General features: G+C 48.9%; 1 protein-coding gene across 2 annotated transcripts; it reads right to left on the bottom strand.

Annotated features, from left to right (window-relative positions):
* Positions 1-818: 818 nt before the first annotated feature.
* On the bottom strand, positions 819-18,895 carry FFAR4 (free fatty acid receptor 4). 2 transcript variants are annotated; one of them, XM_053909735.1, is made up of 3 exons: positions 18,410-18,895; positions 10,160-10,288; positions 819-1,496 (listed from the first exon to the last, which is right to left on the bottom strand). In XM_053909735.1, the coding sequence occupies exons 1-3, from the start codon at positions 18,818-18,820 to the stop codon at positions 1,107-1,109; spliced, it is 930 nt and encodes a 309-aa protein (XP_053765710.1). In that variant the 5' UTR covers positions 18,821-18,895; the 3' UTR covers positions 819-1,106. The 2 variants fall into 2 exon arrangements, with proteins under 2 accessions (XP_053765710.1, XP_019300660.1); XM_019445115.2 differs by having other exon boundaries at positions 18,254-18,893.
* Between the last annotated feature and the right edge of the window lie 1,388 nt (positions 18,896-20,283).

The following is a 20,283-nucleotide window of genomic DNA, read 5'->3' as shown; positions in this document are numbered from 1 at the left end:
TATCTTTTGGCCCAAATATCAACCCCAGAAAGGTCTGCCACCTCCCATCCCATCCAAATTGCCATCAGTGTCCTATTTAAAAATTTTTTTCATGTTTATTTTTGAGAGAGAGAGAGACAGAGCATGAGCATGAGCAGGGAAGGGGCAGAGAGAGAGGGAGACACAGAATGTAAAGCAGGTTCAGGCTCTGAGCTGTCAAAACAGATCCTGACGCAGGACTCAAACTCATGAACCATAAGATCATGACCTGAGCTGATGTTGGACGCTTAACCAACTGAGCCACCCAGGTGCCCCATCACTGTCCTATTTTCTTCATGATGTGAATCCACTCTATAATGCTATATTATTTACTGATTTCTGTTTAGTGCTTCTCCCCCAAAATAGAAGGTAAGTAAGCCCCATAAGGGCATGAGCCATGGCTGTCTGGTTCACCGCTGTGTTCCCAGCACCAAGAGCACTGGCCATACCATGGGCTTAAGAGGCACCTGACAGGTGGATCCATGGAGGGAATCACTTACGCTCTCACTCTCAATGTTTTGAGTCATTCTATCTCTTCTCTGATTCCATAACATGGCTTCCCCTAAAGAGGTACATGGCATTTCTTATAAGTGAAAAACTAAAGTCACTTTAATTTTTTTGAATTTCTTTGGAAATTCCTCAAGTTTTGTTGACATTATTGAATAGTCTTGAGGCCTCGCAAGTCCAGGGTGGGGACCTACAGTGGCAGTGAACCTTCAGGGAGAAACCTGAGTATTAGATCACTTTCAAGACTCACTCCAGAAACCAGCATGGTGTGGCTTTATATGTAAGAGATGTGATTGCTGAACAGCTATAAATAAAAATTTATTAAACTCAATCATATTACAAACACACTGGAAAAAGTTCATATTTAAAGGGAGCCCATAACAAATCCTTTTATGAAGGGTAAAATTGTCATACTGATTGATCACCCCTTAATTTACTGGTGCTATAAATGTGTATTTGCATAGGTTACATTTTCTTAAAGCAGGCTACAGTGATGTGATGGTCCTGGAAATAAACTCCCTTTGAAACCGTATCCTAGCTTTCCAGAGGGTGATAAACTCTGCCTATAGAGAAAAATTTAATTAGTTGGAAATAACGGACAGATCATTTCTTCTGACAGATGTATCTGTAAACATGGCTCCCTTTTCTGGGTAGAAGAAGCAGTGGAAAATTTTCCTCCATTCATTCCTAAACAGTGACATGTTATAGAGAATGGGGTTCAGGGCTGAGTTGGCAAACGTGAAGGCCACCACCCAGAAGAAGAGGGATGGCCAGATGACCAGGTCCTGCTTGAAATTCTGGATCAAGATGAGGAGGATGGTGATGATGATGGGGCTCCACATAATGAAGAAGGAGATCATGAGCAGGAAGAGGGTACGGAAGAGCCGGAAGTCCTGCTGGGACACGCGGATATGGTGGCTCTCCGAGGAAGCCAGGTTCACCGTGAGCCTTTTCCTTGATGCCTTTGTGATCTGCAGGAACACAAAAACAAAGCCAGAGCCACAATTTACTGCAGGATGTAGGGGGTTTGGGCTGAGGAGGAACAGAGCATCTAGGAGTTGGAATCTGCCGTCCCTGCTGCCCTGGGGCAACTTTGGAACTTTGTGTGGAGAGGGCCGGTCTCAGTGGCCTCACAACTGCCCATACTTAGGATGCTCTGGGGAATAGGGCCCCTGGCTGGCCCCCTGGATATACGGCCCCCATCCGTATTGTAAATAGAGTTGATGCAGAGGAGTGGAGAGGCTGAACTGAATGGTCTAGAAGAGAAATATGTGAATGGAAGCACATTGCTATGGTCTGAATGCATCCCTCTAAATTCATATGGTGGAACTAACCCCCAAGGTTACGGTATTAGGAGGCAGGGCCTTTGGGAGGTCATCGGGTTATGGGGACAAAGCCTTCATGAATAGGGCCCTTAAGAGAGTCCCAAGACAGCTCCTTCAGTCCTTCCACCATGTGAAGACAGCAAGAAGCTGGCAGTCTGCAGCCAGAAGAGGGCTCTCATCAGAACCTGACTGGGCTGGGACCCTAGCCTTCAACTCCAGCCTCCAGAAGTGTGACAAATAAACTCCTGTTATTTTTAAGCCACCCAATCTGTGGTATTTTGTTATGGCAGCCCAAACAGACCAAGACATGCATTTCCCCTATTATTTCTTTTTTTGAAAGTGGTAAGTAAGTAACTGTATAAAAGCAGTATGTGTTCGGGGCACCTGGGTGGCTCAGTCGGTTGAGCGTCCGACTCTTGATTTTGACTCAGGTCATGATCTCGCGGTTTGTGAGATTGAGCCCTGCGTCGGGCTCTGCGCTGACAGTGCAGAACCTGCTTGGGATTCTGTCTCTCTCCCCCACTCTCAGCCCCTCCCCCACTCATTCTCACTCTCTCAAAATAAATAAACTAAAAAAATTTTTTTAAATAATAAAAAAAATTGAAAAGCAGGTGGTGTTCAAGGTATAAACTCAAGCAATATGATGCTGAAGGAGAGCAAATTAAAAATATAAGCAAAGCTTCTAGCTTCCTGTACCATCCATGTTCATTCCCTGGAAGGAACCCGTGACCAGTGTCCTGTCTGTCCTTCTGGGAACGCTCTCCCATCACACACATGCCTAGCAATGTGAACACAGATGTCTGCACTGTTGCTTTGCCCACAAATGGGACCACGCCATGCAGCCCCCTCTTAACCCTTCTTCCTTTCCACTTAGCAACAGGCCTTGGTGCTCATTCCATATAAGCCCAGACAGAAGGCACCTCATCCTTGTTATCTGGCAAGTGGCTGCATAGATTCCACACTGTGGCTGCACCAGGATTTATCCAGGCCCCTATGGATAGATATTTTACTTATTAGCCTTTTTGGAGGCGGGTGTGAGGGCCCTGGTTTAAGTGGCAGTCCACACACACTTGTCCCTTTCTCCTCCCCTCCAGGTTATTGGGTGGCAGAGAGGGCAGTGGGAGATGGTGTGAGGGTGTGGCCAGTCTGGGCAGACAGGGAGCACTGAACCCCCACATCTGGTTCCTCTCCTTCCACAAGAGCAACTGAAATGGATTCTAGTCTTGCCGCAGGCCACTGAGGTGGGGCCATGGAAGGCGGCCGAGACTGGAGGCTGCTCATCTGCCAGGCCACCTGCTGCCGGGAGCCAGCCTGAAAGCGAAGCTGCTCTGGAAAGGGCCCACAATGCCTGGCATGCACGCCATTTGGCAATGAGTCCCTGATCAGTAGGGTCTGTTGGCACCACCAGCTACATGGAGACCAGAGGCCATGACCAACCGAAGGGGACGGTCACCTTACAGCGGGGACACATAAGGGATGACTCCATTAGCGGCCTCATCGTGTACACTGTCCACATTGCCCTGCCAAGAAGGATGGAGTCCCTCATACCGTGTCTTACACATATTTTTGAATGATGTTGATGTAAATTCATATTTATTAAGCACTGACTTTGTGCTAGGCTCTGTACATATCACTTGGCTTATCTCTCTACATTCTCCCAACAATTCTGGGACATAGGTACTTTGATGATCCCCATTTTACAGATGAGAAAACTGAGGCTCAGAGTGGCTGAGGAACTTTCCCACCAGTACCCAGCTAAGCAGTTGCAAACCTGGGCTTCAAACTGGGCAGCATGACTCCGGCCCATGCAGTTTTTTTTTTTTTTTAATTTTTTTTTAACGTTTATTTATTATTGAGAGACAGAGCGTGAACAGGGGAGGGGCAGAGAAAGAGGGAGACACAGAATCGGAAGAAGGCTCCAGGCTCCGAGCTGTCAGCAGAGCCCGACGCAGGTCTCGAACTCACAAACTGCAAGATCATGACCGGAGCCGAAGTCGGACACTCGACCAACTGAGCCACCCAGACGCTCCACTCCGTGCCATGCTCTTCATCTTAAACGAGTTTCTTCCTACCCTCTGCTAATCCCCACCAATGGAAATCCTTCTGCCTGGCCTATGACTCCATGCTCTGATGCCAGAAACCCTGAGAAGCCTTCCTAGTTCATCTCCCACAAGGCATCCTGCAGTACTTTGTCTCCAGCATTCACGTGGCCCTTGCCACGTGGACCATGTGGTAGGTGCTGAAGCGTCATTGTTACCTCAGCCACCAGACTGCAGGCTCCACGGGCAGCCCTGTGGCTTCTGTGGCCTGGGGCTCTAGCAAGTGCCTGACAGTGACTGTGAAAAAACAGACAGAGAAATGGACTGACTCATGGGTCGAGTGAATAAGTGGTCGGGTCTGTTTTTAGCACTGACTGATGCCACCGTTTCCTCTGCCCATGGTTCCCATGACTTTCAGGGCGTGAGAAGGAAAATGGGCTCATTATAATCCAATGTGGCTCCTTGCTGCTTCCCACCCCACGTTAAGATGACAAGACTGGGTGACTTTTATCCAGGCTTTAAAATGTCTCTGTCATTGCACAGAATGCTTCATGTGTTTTAGGGGAAATTAAATGCTCAGCTAACTTGAGGATTAACTTTAATCCTTAAAACAAGCCTAGGGGGCAGGTCCTGTCATTACCTGACTTTGGGTATGCAAGATGAAGGCTCTGAGAGGTGAAGGAACACACTCAAGGCCTCATGGTCAAGGTGGAGGAGAAGTGCCCCTCTGGGGAGGCATCTGAGCTCTTCATCATGGGGCTACGGGGGAGCACAGTGCTCCCAGGGATGTGGTCCATGGCCACCTGTGTCAGAGTCACCAGGCGAGCACTTGGGACCACTGTCAGATACTCACTTTTGTGGGTCTGAGTGGGCCCAGAAAGCTGTACTTCTCACAAACTCTGAGTGATCTTTGCTGACTGAAGTATGGGAACCACTTATACAGGACAGCAGATTTGGAATTGCCCCACAGTTCTTCATAAAGAGTCACTTTTTAAACAGTCCTTTTGAGATGGTCCTGAGGGAACCTTCTCTCTATCTCACACCTCTGCCACTCCAGGCCACCACACCACGGTGCTGACAGGTGGGTGCAGGGGGAGGTGGTTCCTCACTGACATGCTCGGGACCTGGGGGTTGGCTCTCCTTGGGGTGCTGCTTGGTCAAGCAGCAACACACAGATTAGAATCTTCAGACAACAGACTCCATCTTTCTAGAGGGCCCACCTCCCTCTCCATCACTGGCAAGCAGGCCCCAAACCTGGGGAATGAGGGCCAGGCATGGAGAAGGGGCTGAATGTTCATTACCTAACACCTCGGTGCTTAGCTAAAACAGAGTTCATTTCTCAGTTGAGCCCCGAGATGCATGAAAGTTTTCCAACTTCAAGCAGTACCCTCATTCTCTCATTCGGAAAATATTTATTGAGCCCCTACCATGTTGTGCCGAGTACTCTCATAGGTGCTGGATATACAGCCGGAAAGAAGGGAGCCCTACCCCACCCCTCCCCGCTCTTCCATCTTAGTGTGTATCTGGAGAACGAGGAGGGGAACAAGAAAGGGTAGAAGCATCTCCTCTTGCTATGGCAGTGGTTGCTGGGTGACAATGTAAACCAAGCCCCAGAAGCTAGCATTGCCAGCCTGATTGAAATCACTTGGGAGTGACTGGGGGACTACTACCCTGGGAAACTATTGATTGGAAAAAGCCACTGGAGATGTATAGCACGCTTGAGTCATGAGGAAAGAGGAAGCAGGGAAGGCAGAACCGTGGATAAGGCCACTGCCCTGAGCACGTGAGGCAGCTTTGGAAGGGAAGTGCCCAGGTGAAGCCTGCTCTCCAGTCCTTGCCCAGGGCAGAGCCAGCAACCCCGACAGGGACTTTAGAGCAGTGTTCCCCGAAGGAGACCCATAGAGCACCAGTGCAAAGAGATGCTCTGTGGGGAGAAGGGGGTCTGTGGTCAGATTTAGTGGTGCTGCCTCCTCTATTCCTGGGTTGGAGACTCTCAAAGAACATTAGCCTGAGGCCTCCCAGACGTCCTGCTGCAAAGACACCTATTTAACATTGACTCATTGGTGGTTCCTAAACTCATTTGATCACGGACCCCTTTGTGATATCTAACAGCCCATGGAGACCTAGAGAGTGCTTTAGGGGAGATGCTGCTTTAGAGGAATAAAAGATTGGGGTGATTTCAAAGAGGCACTTCTCACGCCTATAGATGGAAACTGAGGCAGAGACAGTACCGACAGGTAAGAGGTAGACCTGGTGGGAAAGGGTTGGCAGATGCAGTTATGTGTCTTATGGTTTCTGATGATTTGTTAGTTGGGTCTCTATGAAAACAGCTGATTGACGCTGATGTTCAATTCATTTTACAGAGTTACGCTCATAACAGAAAAATTTCAGCTGGGAAGCTGATCCAGTGTCTCTGAGTTATGAGTATCATAGCGAGTATGAGCTCGTGGGGTGGAAAGTCCTTTTTTAAAGGTCTTATATTTGCATTAACATGATTTTCAAAACCACAACATTAGATAGCTTTCAAATTCAATTCTAGCAGCTTGTTCAAAATATTATCATATCCACACTCTCATTTTATTGTGTTTAACAACCCACTGAGGCCTGTTGACCCCCAGACAAAACTGAGGCCCGCAGTAGTTAAATGACTTGCCTGTGTTAAAGTCACACAGGAATAAAGCTTGGACTAGAAGCTAGGTCTTAGGACTTTTTGTTCAATGGTTTCCCCACTGTGCGAAAGGAGAAGGTAGAGTTGGCCATTTCACTGTGTTCCAAAGTTTGTCTTACTCATTCAGTGAGTGTTTGCTGAGTATCCACAATGAATAAGCCAGGCTCTGTGCTAGGCATGGAACTATAGCAGTAAACATAAGAAAGTCTCGGCCCTCATGGAGACTGCATTCTAGTGTGCAAAACAGATGCTTTACAAATAAATACACATAAATGGAATATGACAGGCATGGTAAGTGTACAGAAGAGAAATATATCAGGGTAATGAGGGACTAGAGAACGATGAGAAGGCACTCTGGGGAAGAGCCTTCTGAGCAGAGACCTAAATGGAGTGGGGGAGTGGCCCACACAGAAATTGGGGGAATGGAGATCTGGGAGAGGAAATCACAGGTGCAAAGGCCCTGAGGCAGCTGTGTGTCGGCATGTGTGAGGAGTAGCCGCCAAGGTGGACACAAGAGAGAGTGAGAAGATGATGTGAGAGGGCAGGCAGGGGCCAGATCACACAGGGCATCAAGGTGAGGGCTTTGAGTTTTGCTCCACACATGAGGGAAGTGATGGGGTCTAAATGGTATCTTCGAGTCACTACTGAGAGCACTGTTTCATAACGGTGAGTCATGATAGATATTCTCTTTCACCCAGGAGCTGCCTTGGGGTCTGTGATGGGAGGAACTGAAGGCTGGCCATGGGTTTATATCAAAGTGTCCGGAAAGTGATGAACAGGAATCTAAAGGCTGATGGATATGAGGACCCCTCCCCCAACTCATCAGGGCTCTTGGGGTCTCCTGGAATGTTTCCATGTGGGCCCTGGCCTGAGAAAAAGATGGAAGAGGGTGGGAAAACCTTTCCGTGGAATAAGTCAATCCTCCCTCAGAAGGCAGCTGAGTCGTCTCAGGTGAAGTGCAGTGGGGCAGACCAGAGCCCTCGTGGCCTGCAAGGAACTCAGGAGCGGGACCGCCCTGCCCGAGCGTCGGCTCCTAGCTCTTGCCACGCTCCAAATCTGGACTCTGCAGTTTATTCTCTCAAAAAAATCTCAGGGGTACCTTTTCCCAGCATGCTCTGAGGGTAGGGTCAGAGGAATAGCCATGCCTAACAAATAACAACAGATGTAGTCTACTCACCCCCGCTACAGGCAGGCACGGCTCTGTGGGTCCCCGGTAGTATTCCTGACGTGTCTCCCAACAACCCTACACTGTCCGAGTTATCATCACCATTTTGCAGATGAGGGAACAGAGGTCCAGAGAAAGTGAGTAACTTGCTAAAGGCCACACAACAAGGACTCAAAAGCCGGGTTACTGGAAGAGCCCTTTATGTCTCCATGTCTGCCTTTCCTAGCCCTCTCCTCTTCTCTCTTCTCCCCCTTATTCACTTCTTACGTCCGTGTGGTGTTCAATGGTTTGCCAAGCATTTTCACACTGAGTTCTAGCATCACTCTGTCCTGTGTACTAGAGGCTCACTGCATCGAGCAGCAGTCCTGTTGTCTGTCTCCCCTTCCCCTTCCTGTGTTGGAGCTCCTTCTGAATAGAAAAACGTGACCTGCTCACTCTTGACCAATCTCCACTCCCCACCAGCACTTTGCAGAGAGTAGATCCTCAACAAATGTCTGAGGAATTAAAGTGTTGGGACGCTGGGGCCAGACTGCCTGGGTTCAAATCCTGATACCACTGCTTATGAGCTATGTGATCTTGGGCAAGTTACTTAGCCTCTCTGCATTGGTTTCTTCAACTGTAATTCTTATTAGGATTAAATGAATTTGTTCCTGACACATTTTAAGTACTACACAAATATTTGTTAAATCATTTTTTAAAGGATTCATTTTAAATTTCTCTTCCTTATTCCCTCACTTCTTTTCTTTTAAGGTAATAATAGCTAACACTTACATAGCATTTACACATGCCAGGCCCCTACTGCAAGCGCTTTACAGACCTTGGCTCCAGGCCTGAATCTGCCTCATACCCTTGAACAAGCCCCAGGCTGGATGTCACTAAAGTGGGTCACAAGCCAATCAGTGGGGAACAGTCTAGGGAATAGATTGGGGATCCATCTCCCACAGGACCCAGGATTAACAGACCCGGATAGAGGCTGGCCTGGTTCTGAGCAGCTAAGAAGGTTCTAGATCCTCAGCTACAAAGAAAAGGCCATAAAAAGTAGCCAGATAGCAAGCAGGACCTACAGGGCTCCGCTTCGATAAAATTGTTTGCCAGATGACCTGTAACATGCAATAAAACCAAGATTCAACAACTGTAAACCTTCAAGAGGACTCAAGGTTTTGCATGAAACCTTCTGAGATGAGCATGAACATATATGTACATGCTACTTGCCTGAGCCAGAGCCGTACATGTGAATGGGCCACCTCAGGAGATGGGACACAGGCTGGCAGGGTCCTTTTTACTTCCCTGTACATACCTCCAAAGTAGACATTACTTCCTGGCTCAGCACACTTTTGAAAAGCACCTTCCCTGGGAGTGTGGGGTAGCAATGGGAAGGTACCAGGAAGGGGCTTCTGGGAATATTCTGTTTCTCGGTCTGTTTCTGGAAGCTGCTTCTAGGAGTCAGCTGTGCACGCATGCTGGGGATGCTTTTCTGGATGTATATTATACTTCAATAAAAAGTTTTTAAAAGTGTACGTTCTCTATCACCGTATTGCTATCTGTGATGGGGTAACAATGGACTCAACCCAAAAGCCCATAAAGTGAATTATATCACATCTGTATGATGGAAGACCATGAAGCCATTAAAAAGAATGAGGCAGAGATATGAGAGCAAACATGGAAAGATATTCCAGTATAGTGTTAAGCCGATAAAAGAAATTACAGAGCAAAGAGTGTTATCTCAAATCTGAAACAAACAAACAAACAAACAAACATTGGGTTGACCCATGGTGAGTAGTTGATATTCGACCATTTTATATGGTTTATCATACATATATAACATACATTCATTATACTCATGGCATAAAAATATGCATAAAGGCACATCTATAAAAAAGTAACCTGAAAAATACACTTTGAACTGTTAATGGGAGTAGATGTTTAGTTTCTGTATCACACATTTCTATATGTCTTTAATTTCTTTTAATTTTTTTTTAAGTGTATTTATTTTAAGAGAGAGCACAAACAGGGGAGGGGCAGAGAGAGAGGGGAGAGAGAGAACTCCAAGCAGGCTCTGCACTGTCAGCACAGAGCCCTGATGCAGGGCTCAAACTCACAAACCGTGAGATCATGACCTGAGCCAAAATCAAGAGTCAGATGCTTAACTGACTGAGCCCCTCAGACACCCCTTCAGTTTAATTTTTTGTAATGAGCTTTGTATTACTTTAGTGATCAGCAAAATTAATAATAATAATAATAACAATCACAAAGATATAACTTAAAAAAAATATTACATTCTCACTCCTTAGTGTTGCAGAGGGGGTAGACCTGGGCAGCGAGCCAGGCTTGGACCAGCGTGAACTCTGAGGTGACTTCTCCCTGGAAAGGCTAAGATTCCATCTGAAATACCCCCGGCTTCGGTGCAGTTCAGCTGTGGCCCTTGAAGCACACATACCTGTAAAATCTTGGAGTAGCTGATCACAATGAGCAATCCCGGCATCAAGAAGTTCAAAGTAACAAACGACACATCCCAGGAGATTTCTCCAGCGATGCTGGGCCAACTCAGTGTGCAAATCGGAATTTCCTGGTTACAAGAAGGAAGAAAACGTCACTTAAGTGGTGGCTTCTTGTTTGGCTTGAGTTCAGTCCCAGTAGGAGGGTACCTAACCTGTTACACTGTTGTGTCACCGTTACACAACCAGGTTGACAGGAAACCCCCGCATCCTTTCCCCTGCCCACACAAACACCCCTACAGGCCCTCAGAATACCCGCAATTATTACTCCCGTTCTCCAGGAGACTCAGCTGGGTGTCAGGGTCACATGCAGGTAACAGCTCAAGTTAGCTGCAGGCAGGACTCCAGGCCCAGTGCTCTTTCCCCTCCTGAACTGAGCTGCAAAGAGCCCTTGAGCCTTCTCTTCATTTTACAGGTGAGAACCTGAGCCCTGAAAGGCCACACAGACTGGAAGCGACACGCATATGAAAACAGGCAAGAGGTTCCGGTGCAGTCACACTGGGACTGCTGAAGGCACCAGAAACAACATTGAGGCATCATTTAAGGGAATGACGATGTCTAAAATGTGTCAAGCCGCATCAGAGACGGCTGGGGCTTACTCCAAGACAATACTGGTGCCCAGACTTGGAAGCTCTTTCCTCCTGTGTCCCTCCTCCAGGAGAGCACGCTACAGCCCCGTACAATTCTCCATCATTCAAGATGTAAAACCACTGGAAAGGGGTGGAAAAGCATGCTTTGTGGCCTTTGCTGCTGTCAGTAGGCTGGGCTGAATTCAAATGTTTGACAGTAATTACACACCTTGAAGCATATAGGGACCTTCTTACATGGTTACTAGGAGCTGCTGGAATAATCCACTCCATCGATAGGTCAATGGTCTGCCTGCCTGTCTGTTTGTCTGTCTCTCCTCCCAAACAAACTCCTCATGCGTGCTTGACTGTAGGAACAGAACTTTAGAAAGTTGCCCTAAACACTTCTGAACGTGTAGAACAGAATTTTAAGAGCACATTCTGTGTACAAAGAGCACATTATTGACCTCTGGTGGACAAGGCATCTTAACCAATGGGGTAGTAGTATTTTTTTAATGTTTATTTGTTTATTTTGAGAGAGAGTGAGTGAGCAGGGGAGGAGTAGAGAGAGGGGGAGAGACAGAAAATCCCAAGCGGGCTCTGAGCTGACAGCACGGGGCTTGATCTCATGAACCATGATATCATGACCTGAGTCAGACGCTTAACTGATTGCGCCACTCAGGCGCCCCAATGTTGTAGTATTACTTATAGCATCATTCATTTATTCATTCAGCCTATATTTATTGAATGCTACACTAAGTAAAGGCAAAGAACTTTCATCATGTATATCACAACTGAGTGGTCAAATTCAAAATGCAGCCAAATAGTCGCTTCTTTTCCTATTAACAGAAAATAGTAAGTCTGATATTCACTGAGCACTTATCTATGCCAGGAAACACTTTAAATACATTACCTCATTGAATGTTTGTAGCATCCATATTGAAATGCATATTACTATTTTTCCCACTACACCGAGCAGAAAACTAAGGCTTAGAAACACCCTCCTAAAACAATAGTTTAAAGGTGTAGTACTTTTTAATCATAGAATATTTTCCCATGAGAGCTAAGTAGTTATAAAAGAAATCCAGAGACATACCAAGAAAACTCTAAGGCAAGTCAAGCAGGGAAGAATGCCCAAGGGCCCCCAACTCTTTCCAAAAGCCTTCTCCAGAATGTCTGCCAAAATCTCTCCAGGCTTAACATGATTTTGTAGAATACATAATGATAGAGCTGGGTGTTCTCCCTTCAATAGGGGCAAAAAACTAGATCCTCAAACGATCTGCTTTGCCCAGTGCTGTTGAAGAAAATGTGTAGGTGTGAATGAACAGATATACACCTACGCACGTGCACACACAAACACACACACACACACACACACACACACACACACACGCATATGCATAGAAAAAAGACTGGAAGGATACAGTCCAGAAAATTAAGTGTCTGTTTCCAGGTGGGACTCAAGTTATTTTTGTTCTTTCTAAATCTTCTAGAATGTGCCAAAAAAAGGGCGATAAACGTTAATTTTTTTAAAAAATGATGATCAAACATGAAACCATGATAGTTTAGCAGACCTAACCAGCTATTTTTTCGTTTCAAACACAATGAACGCATCCCAATTTCATGACTCTGAGGAAGATGCTCTTTCACCTTTTGATTTGTAGCACTCACCCCAGGCCCAGAGTGTGATAAGGAAGTGAGATAAGAACTTTGCACAGTACCTCACACATGACCGAAGAGACAGTGTGGCTGGCCTGTGTGGACTGAATCATTTATATGCTCTTTAGAAAGCTTTATATGGTACCATTGTTTACGCGCAGAGTTTATTTTCATTAAGAAATTTAACAGCAGGCGCCAGGCCCAAAGTCAGTGAGCTGGCTTGCTATTATAATTGCGTTTTTGTGGGAAAATCCATCTGACTTACGTTATTTTGATTCTAGGTATTCTGACCCAGGCTGTGACTTAAGAGAGAGTGTGACAGTGAGTCAACTCTGAATGGCGGAGACATGAGTCTTATAATATTCTCTGTACTTTTTCTGCACATTTTGGAAGTGTTTCCTGATTTTAAACAGGAAAATTGAAAACCAGACGTGCTAGGCGCATTTATGACTGAGCTACAGAAGCAGAGTGGCCGAGTCAACAACTGTCCTTTAATTGGTTTGTTCAATCACTCACTGACTCCAGCCACAGTGGCAGCCACAGTGAGGATGGGCAAGGTGAGGCCCCTGCCCTCGAGGAGGCTATGATGTGCTTAAGGAGAGAGAGAAGGGCTAAGAAACTTCAATACAGGGCAGCGAGCTGGCAATGCCCAGAGCTACGGATGACAGGAGAGCACAGTCACCAGGGAGAGTGGCCTCCCGGAGGGGTTGTGTTCACTGTGCCCAGAGGCATGGGGCTTCGGTCAGGAGAATGGGGAGGCTGGAGCTCGGGACAGGACAGGAAGGGACAAAGTCAGGAGGCCACGTACAGGGTGTTATGTGGTTAAGTGTGACTTGTATCCCCATCCCAACCTCTACCTCTCCCTGGCAATCTCATCCATTGCCATGGCTTCGTTTCCAAGTTGCAGCTGCATTTTCCAGCCCTGTCTTGTTCTGTCTTCAAAACAGGTCCCAGTGTCCTGAGCACATCTCTGAAGGATGCCTCACAGGTATGACAAGGCTCCAATGTCCCACCCCAGAAGGCTCCACCTCCTGCCGTCACTGACTCGGGGCCTGGAGAAGCCATTCCCAATGCTGCCAGCAACCTGAGTACGGGCCTTCTGCCTTCTCCTCCCTACCTTCTGCCTTCACAGATACCCAGTGGACCCACGTATTTCATTCTCACCGGCCCACCCTTCCCGGACCTGGTCCATCTCTCACCTTGGAAGTCCAAACTCTCTAAAGGACCACAGCTGGCCCTTCTCCAGCTGGCCTCCACCAACCCTTCCGGCACCATGTCTTGCCAACCTGTGGACTCTTTCCTCTGCTTGTAATGTCCCTCCGGTTCCCCACGTCCTTGTCTGGCTAACTGCGTTTTGTCTTCACACGCAGCTGAGACCTCACCCATTCTCTTCTAAGAAGACCCCCGGTGGCTGGGGGTATCTGTCTACAGGCACCGCTCCACGCTGCCCCCTCTCCACACTGGCTAACTTATTTGCAGATGCCGCCTGATTCCAGCTGTTCCCCGTCATCCTTCTGTAATGACGCTTCTTGGAGTACCGTCGAGGATCCCTTTGTAAATCATTCTCCCTGTTCCACCTCTTCAAACAAAATGGGAGACTTCGAGATCACTTGAAGGAACTGGGAATCCTAGTGGATATCTCCTTGTCTCTCCGCTTCCCAGCCAGAAAAGAAAGAATATATCAGTGCAAGAGATGAACTTTCTTATATCTTAAAGGATCCTCTACTACTAACAAAGGCAAGCAAATTGCGTTGATCTCCTCAGCTAGTTTGCACTCAGCAGAGGCACCGTGACATGATTGGCCTGGTGTTAAATTGGGGCAGAGCATTAGGACCAAGGGCTCCCAAGGAAATGTGAACTTGCAGGAAGTGGCACAGGAGTGGGGTGGGGGGAGGTGGAGGGGGGACACAGAGCCAGGCTAAATTCTGGTTCCATCCCTTGCCTGCTCTGGGACTTTAGGCATTTTCCCCTTCGGAAGATGAACAAACAAACACCTGTTTGTAGGATTTCTGTGAGAACCAAACTGTGCCAGGATCCGAGACCGTCTGCATTCTCATTACCTGCACCTCCTGGAACAGGACAGTGTCTCGGTCACATGACTCATGATGAGGGCAGGGGGCACGGGCGCTCAGTAAATGTTTGTACAATGAATGGGCAGCACATTCTGGCCGGGGTGCACGGTCCCCCCCCAGCCTGCCATTGAGGCCAGCGCCCCGCCGGGGCCACAGCATACACAGGCAGGAATCCCACTGGACCAGGCTGAGGTGACCTGGCTGAGATGTCTGTGTTGCCAGGATGTGCCCACCCCCTTAAAACGGCAGCCTATTATCTTACTGCAATCAGAAGAATTACACTATTTGAAGAATGTTTGAAATATTTATAACCAAAGATAAGGAAACTAATAATAGCTGGCAATTCGTGAGTGCTTAACTGTGTATGTGCCAGGTGGTGGCCCATTTACCGAACATTAGTCCCCATGGCAATCCTATGTTAGACTGTTATCACTCCCATTCTACAAATGGGGAAAGGAAGGTATAGAGACGTGGGACCACTTGCCTCTGGCACACAGCTCCTAAAGGGCTGACACTGGAATTCAGACTCAGAACGTCGGACTCCAAAGCGCACGCACGCTCCTAATACCGAATTATCTAGCGTTTTCAGCATGCCTGTTATTTCGTCATCCCTTCAGGGAAGGGTTAGAGAGCCTGGTCACCCTGGATTGTGGGCACCCGCTGCCCAAATGGGCAAAGGTACTCATGTTCCTGTTTTGGGGAGGAGGAGGGGTGCTCAGAATAGCAGAAAGCTCTGAGACGTACTGTTTCCCTGGCCAGCGCTCCTTGAGAGGAGGCAGCCAGTGTGTGCTTGGGGTTACTTAGTTTTCTCGGCCGGTGGTTTGGGTAGGAAAGTGTCTCCCATCCAAAACCTCCATATTTAGTGTCCAAGTGGGAAGGGGCAGGCAGAATCTAGACAGGAAGCTGGGAACAGAGGATTGAGAAAACAAGCTTTTGCTAATTTTAAATGTGAGACTCCATTCAGTCTAGCCTAGATCCTCTCTTTTTTAAAATGGCCACACTCCGCCCCCCCCCCCATTTCTTATTCTTTCCAACTTATTTTTTCAACCCTTCATCCTCAGTTTGCTCACCTATAAAATGAGTTGTTTCGTACATGCTCAGGTCACAGCCCTTGAGGGACAGGGGAGTTTTTCTGTTCCTTGGCTTACTGGCAGGTGCATGTGGTGGGGGTGCGGGTGGGGCAAAGACAAAGAGGATGGAGAGCTGGAAAGGACCATGCTGGCTTTTCATTCCAAGCTCCCTGACCCCACTTCTACTAATGTCAGGGAAGAGGGCTCCTGTGGCCGACTCACCTGGCCCCCAGTCTTCTCCGGTGCTCTCCCAGTGGTTTTGTCCAATCCCTCTCCCTCTCTTATGATCAAGGAGGTGTTTCTGCATTAATACAAGAGGGGTCTGTGTGCTCAGCCCCAAAGGAGACGGAGTGAAAGCCACCACAACACGAGTCTCCATGGAAGCGCTTTGCAGCACAGCTCTGGTCATCCCGGAAGTGCCGGCGAGGGCTCTGACCAGAGGTACCTTCCACCAGAGGTGCAACTACAGAGTGACCAAACAGGGAGGATCCCTCCATCTGAGCAAAGGCCTTCTTGCTCAACAACCACCTGTGTCCATGTAGGCAAGCAGTTACACTCTGGGCTTTTGGCTGGGAGGGGACTAGAACCTCACTTTTTTAGTGCTATTTGCCAGTTAAGTATAAGTGTACCTGAAGCAATTATAAAAGGGAAGGGCATAAGGCACATGTCTGGAACATGAGATACCCGTAAGATATATTCAATTTGATCTTTAATTTCCTGAGTGTCATTTTGTCTGTAAGAAGAAAATGGGGAGAAGTCCCACAAGATCTGTGAAAATACAGAAACACTGTGACTCAGTGAGAGAATAACTTAAAAAAAAAATCCAAAGATTGAGGGCAGAACGTTAGCCTCCAGCTGATCCAGTGGATCTGGGGTGAGCCTGGCCTTCCACTTATTCTAGAAGCATCTAAGTGACCCACCCTGATTCTCAGGTATAGCTGGGTTGAGGAGGACAGGGCTGCCCACTAAGTTAGGGTCCTTGGCCCACCACACCAAAGGCACCCCACCAACTTAGCCGATCCCAGCTATCCTGGCCTGCACTTGAGGGGTATGGCCACAGGCTTACATGTTCTTTGATGAAGTGCCATGGGCCTGACATGGTTCCTGCCTATTAGTCATTCAAGGCCTTAAAACAAAACAATCAAATAAAAAGCCCACAATGTATCCCATGCAAAAAACAAACTATTAGGAAAGAGACTTGTAGATTTCATCTGTGTGAAAAACAAAAAATAAAAAAAGGATAGTGCTTATACAGGATGCAGACTTCTCCCCACACCCCACTAAGAGGACTGTGTGAGAGACTGGTCTGGGGAAAGCCCCAGAGAAGCCCATCTCTGTGTCCATGCTCCAGAGGATACACCCAGCGGAACATCCCCTGGTGGTACTGTCCACTTCCGTAGTGAGAAGCCTTCCCCCAGGTTACATCTCATCCCCGTGCCTTCCTACCTTCTCACTCCCTTCTGGTCACTGTGCAGGCCTCTCTTTGGGACTGTGGTTTGTGAGGGTTTTGCTCAGGTTAGAAACCCAGCGAGTTGTAGAGAAAGGGAGGGGGTGAAGAAACCAGCTTAGGGCAGACCCTGTGAGAGGCTGAGCCTGGAGCAGGACTCATCCCTTCCTTTACGGTGCACAGACCTATGTCCTCTCCCTGTCCCTCCCCATGAGGCGTAGAAAACCCAACACCCTGGGATGACAGCCAGAACAGGCGGCCACTGTCCTACACCCGGCCCGTGCCCACAAGTCATGAGCTGAATCAAACTGCAACAGCGCAGTGGGGCAGCAACGCCGACAGACCTGGACCTCGATTCTGGACTGCGCAACTGGAGTCACCCTCGAGCCAATGTCAGAACTGTCTGCAGAACCTTTGTCAGGTTGTGGACCCCCACTGAGATCCTAATGACAACTCTGGGCATACTACTCAGAATAAAGCTCTGGCAGCCTCTGGAACCTGCAGGACATCTGGGGTGCCCAGGGTACTCTGAAGCCACCTGTCCCCCAAGGCTCCCAGGGCAAGGTCCTGCGGTCTAGTGTAATCCTTCTGTCTTGCAGTTGGAAAAGCTGAGGCCCTGGGAGGGGGAGTCACAACACCCCTGGTGGCAGCGTTGGGTCTGGGGTCCCTGGGTCTCCAATGCCCTTTCTCCCTGACTCTGCAAAGCAGGACACTTACCCAGCCTGTACTGAATCTGCCGTGCACGATCTCAACTCCAACTCGCACCAAGGATGACATACCCTGAGCAAGTCATTCCCCTGTGTGCCTCCCCATATGTAAAGTAGATGTGATAGCAAGAGTACCGTAGCACCCTGCCAGGAAACAGAATTCAACATATGGCAATGCGATTAGCCATTCCGGACCCTCGAACTTCCATCTGACTGGCCGCTAAGCTCTCCGTTATTTCACTGACCTCGAAATGAAGGGTGCACTTTACAGGCATTTGGGGGACTCCACTTACAAGGTTTTGGAGGGCGTTTATGGGACCTACGTCGCTGCGGTGAAATTTAAGAGCTAAAACTTCAGAGCGCCGGGCACAGTGTCACAACTATTAAGCGCAACAAATGGCCTGTGATTGTTTTGTTGTTACTGTTATTCATCGTCCCTGGTCGCCGTTTCCGTCGGACCCCCGCCTGCCGGCCCGCCCCAGACACCGGCGGGGCGCGCACCGCCCGGCGCTCACCTGGTCCCGACCGGAGAGCCGCTGCGGAACGACTTGGAAGAAGACGCAGAGGGGCAGCGCGGCCAGCGCCGAGTAGCCCCAGATGAGCGCCAGCAGCGCGGCCCTCGCCCGCCGCCCCAGGCCCCGCACGCCCCGCTGCAGGCGAACGATGCACACCATGCGCTCCAGGCTGACGGCCGCCAGCGTGAGGATGGTGACGCTGCCGCTCAAGCTCATCACGTAGAAAAGCAGGTGGCAGGCGACCGGGCCCAGCAGCCAGGCCTCAGTCCATCGCACAGCCAGCACGGGCGGGATGGCGCTGGTGAAGAGCAGGTCCGCGCAGAAAAGGTTGAGCACCAGGCAGGCGGTGGTGCCGCGGCGCCGTCGGCGCGCCACCAGCACCAAGGCGCACACGTTGCCCAACAGCGACACCGCAAAGATGAGCGCCAGCACGACCGTCTCCACAGCGGTCAGCACCAGCCGGTGGTCTCCCTTGACGTCGGAGAAGAATGGGAAGCGGGTGCGGTTGGCCCGCTCCAGGCTGCGCGGGGACCCAGTGCCCGCCGCCTGCGCGCACTCAGGGGACATGCCCTGCGCCCGGCGGCCCGCAGCCGTCTGCTAGCGCGCTCATCTGGGAGGCGACTGAGCGCCAAGGCGGGGAAAGAGGGAGGGAGGCGGTTGCGACATCTCCCCTCTGGCCCCCTCCCGCCGCAGGAGCGCCGGCGCTGGGCGTTGTGAGCTGAGCCTGGGGCGCGCGGGAACGAGGAAGTGCCTGGCGTCGCCACTGGAAACACCCCGGCCTGGCGAGAGGCGGCGGCCGCTGGGGAGGCCTCACGCCCTCGGACTGTTGGGCCAGCGCCCGAGGGTCCTGGAAACCCCACTGGGAGAGCCCCAGAACCCCTGCAGGACCTCCCCAGCTTCCTTCATCCTCCAGGGGCATCCCATGTCCGAAACCTTGAAACCACCGATTTAAGTAAAATTGATTTAAGAGTATCAGAGCTGGACTTTGGAGATCATTTTGTCCTGTGTTGCCCAGACTTCATCAAAGAAGCCCCTCGGGTCCGGGGGTGGACTCCAAAGCACTTTGCAATGGGGCCACACCTTTTTTTTGGGGGGGGGGGGGGAGGGAATCATTTGTTTTAGCATTGCTTAGTAACATGTGACATTGGGGTGAATTATTTTATTTCTCTGTTCCCCAGTGTTTTTTTTTTAAATCTATAAAAAGAGAATAAAATATCTCATCGAGTAATTTTAAGGATTTTATAAAGAGATTAACACTTGGCATATAGTAATTGCTCTCACACACAATTATTATTTACTATAATAAATTATTAGTCTTCAATTATTAGTTATTATAATAAAAATGCATGTCAATTTTGCATTCTGAGCAACGAGCGATGATATAAAAATGCTCTCGTGTAAAAGGAAAAATCTTGAATAAACTTGACACCCCAGAAAGGCAAACTATCCTAGACCTCGAGGTATATACACAGGCTGTGAACGTGTCTCAGCACCCCAGTTTGAGAAGCACTGGGCAATCCAGGGCTTACAGATAAGGAAACTGAGGCATAGCAAGAAGCGACTTGTCCAAGGTGGCCCCTGGTTAGTAATAAAAGCCAGGTTCCCTGCCCCTACCCCGTGAGTTTCCACCACACCCGTCGTGTCTAGTTTTCTGTTAAATTAGGCCGTTGGAGAATGAAAAATGTGCCTGTGGCCCTAGACCCAGTGACCACTTCCCTGGCCAGCCACCCCCCACTCCCCTTTGCCACACTGCTAGGCCTCTCCCAGTTGTGCATTCTGTCTTGTAGTTGTCTGTGTACTTATTAAGGATTTGGCACAGCAGCCTGAGGTGCTGTGTGGGGAGGAGATGCAGTCTGCTTATCGCTGTGTCATGTGTCTCAGTTGACAGTGTGACCTCTGAACTGAGGATCTGTTTGATTGCAAGGCAGTGGAAGATGTTCAACTGGAACCTTGAGTAAATTCAAGTTGTCAAACAGAACGAGTTCGCTTTCTGACACTGTTGGAAAAGGGCAAGAGATTGAAATAAAGGG

The sequence above is a fragment of the Panthera pardus genome, unplaced genomic scaffold (genome assembly GCF_024362965.1).
Source record: "Panthera pardus isolate Hobbes unplaced genomic scaffold, ASM2436296v1 HiC_scaffold_22, whole genome shotgun sequence".
Lineage (NCBI taxonomy): Eukaryota > Metazoa > Chordata > Mammalia > Carnivora > Felidae > Panthera > Panthera pardus.
This window is presented reverse-complemented; position numbering and strand designations above follow the sequence as displayed.

Coding starts and splice junctions, on each gene's coding strand:
- FFAR4 (XM_019445115.2), bottom strand. CDS start 18,820: ATGTCCCCTGAGTGCGCGCAGGCGGCGGGCACTGGGTCCCCGCGCAGC. Junction 10,289..18,253: donor GGCTCTCCGGTCGGGACCAG/GTGAGCGCCGGG, acceptor TCTTGTAACCAG/GAAATTCCGATTTGCACACT. Junction 1,497..10,159: donor GCTACTCCAAGATTTTACAG/GTATGTGTGCTT, acceptor GTGTTCCTGCAG/ATCACAAAGGCATCAAGGAA.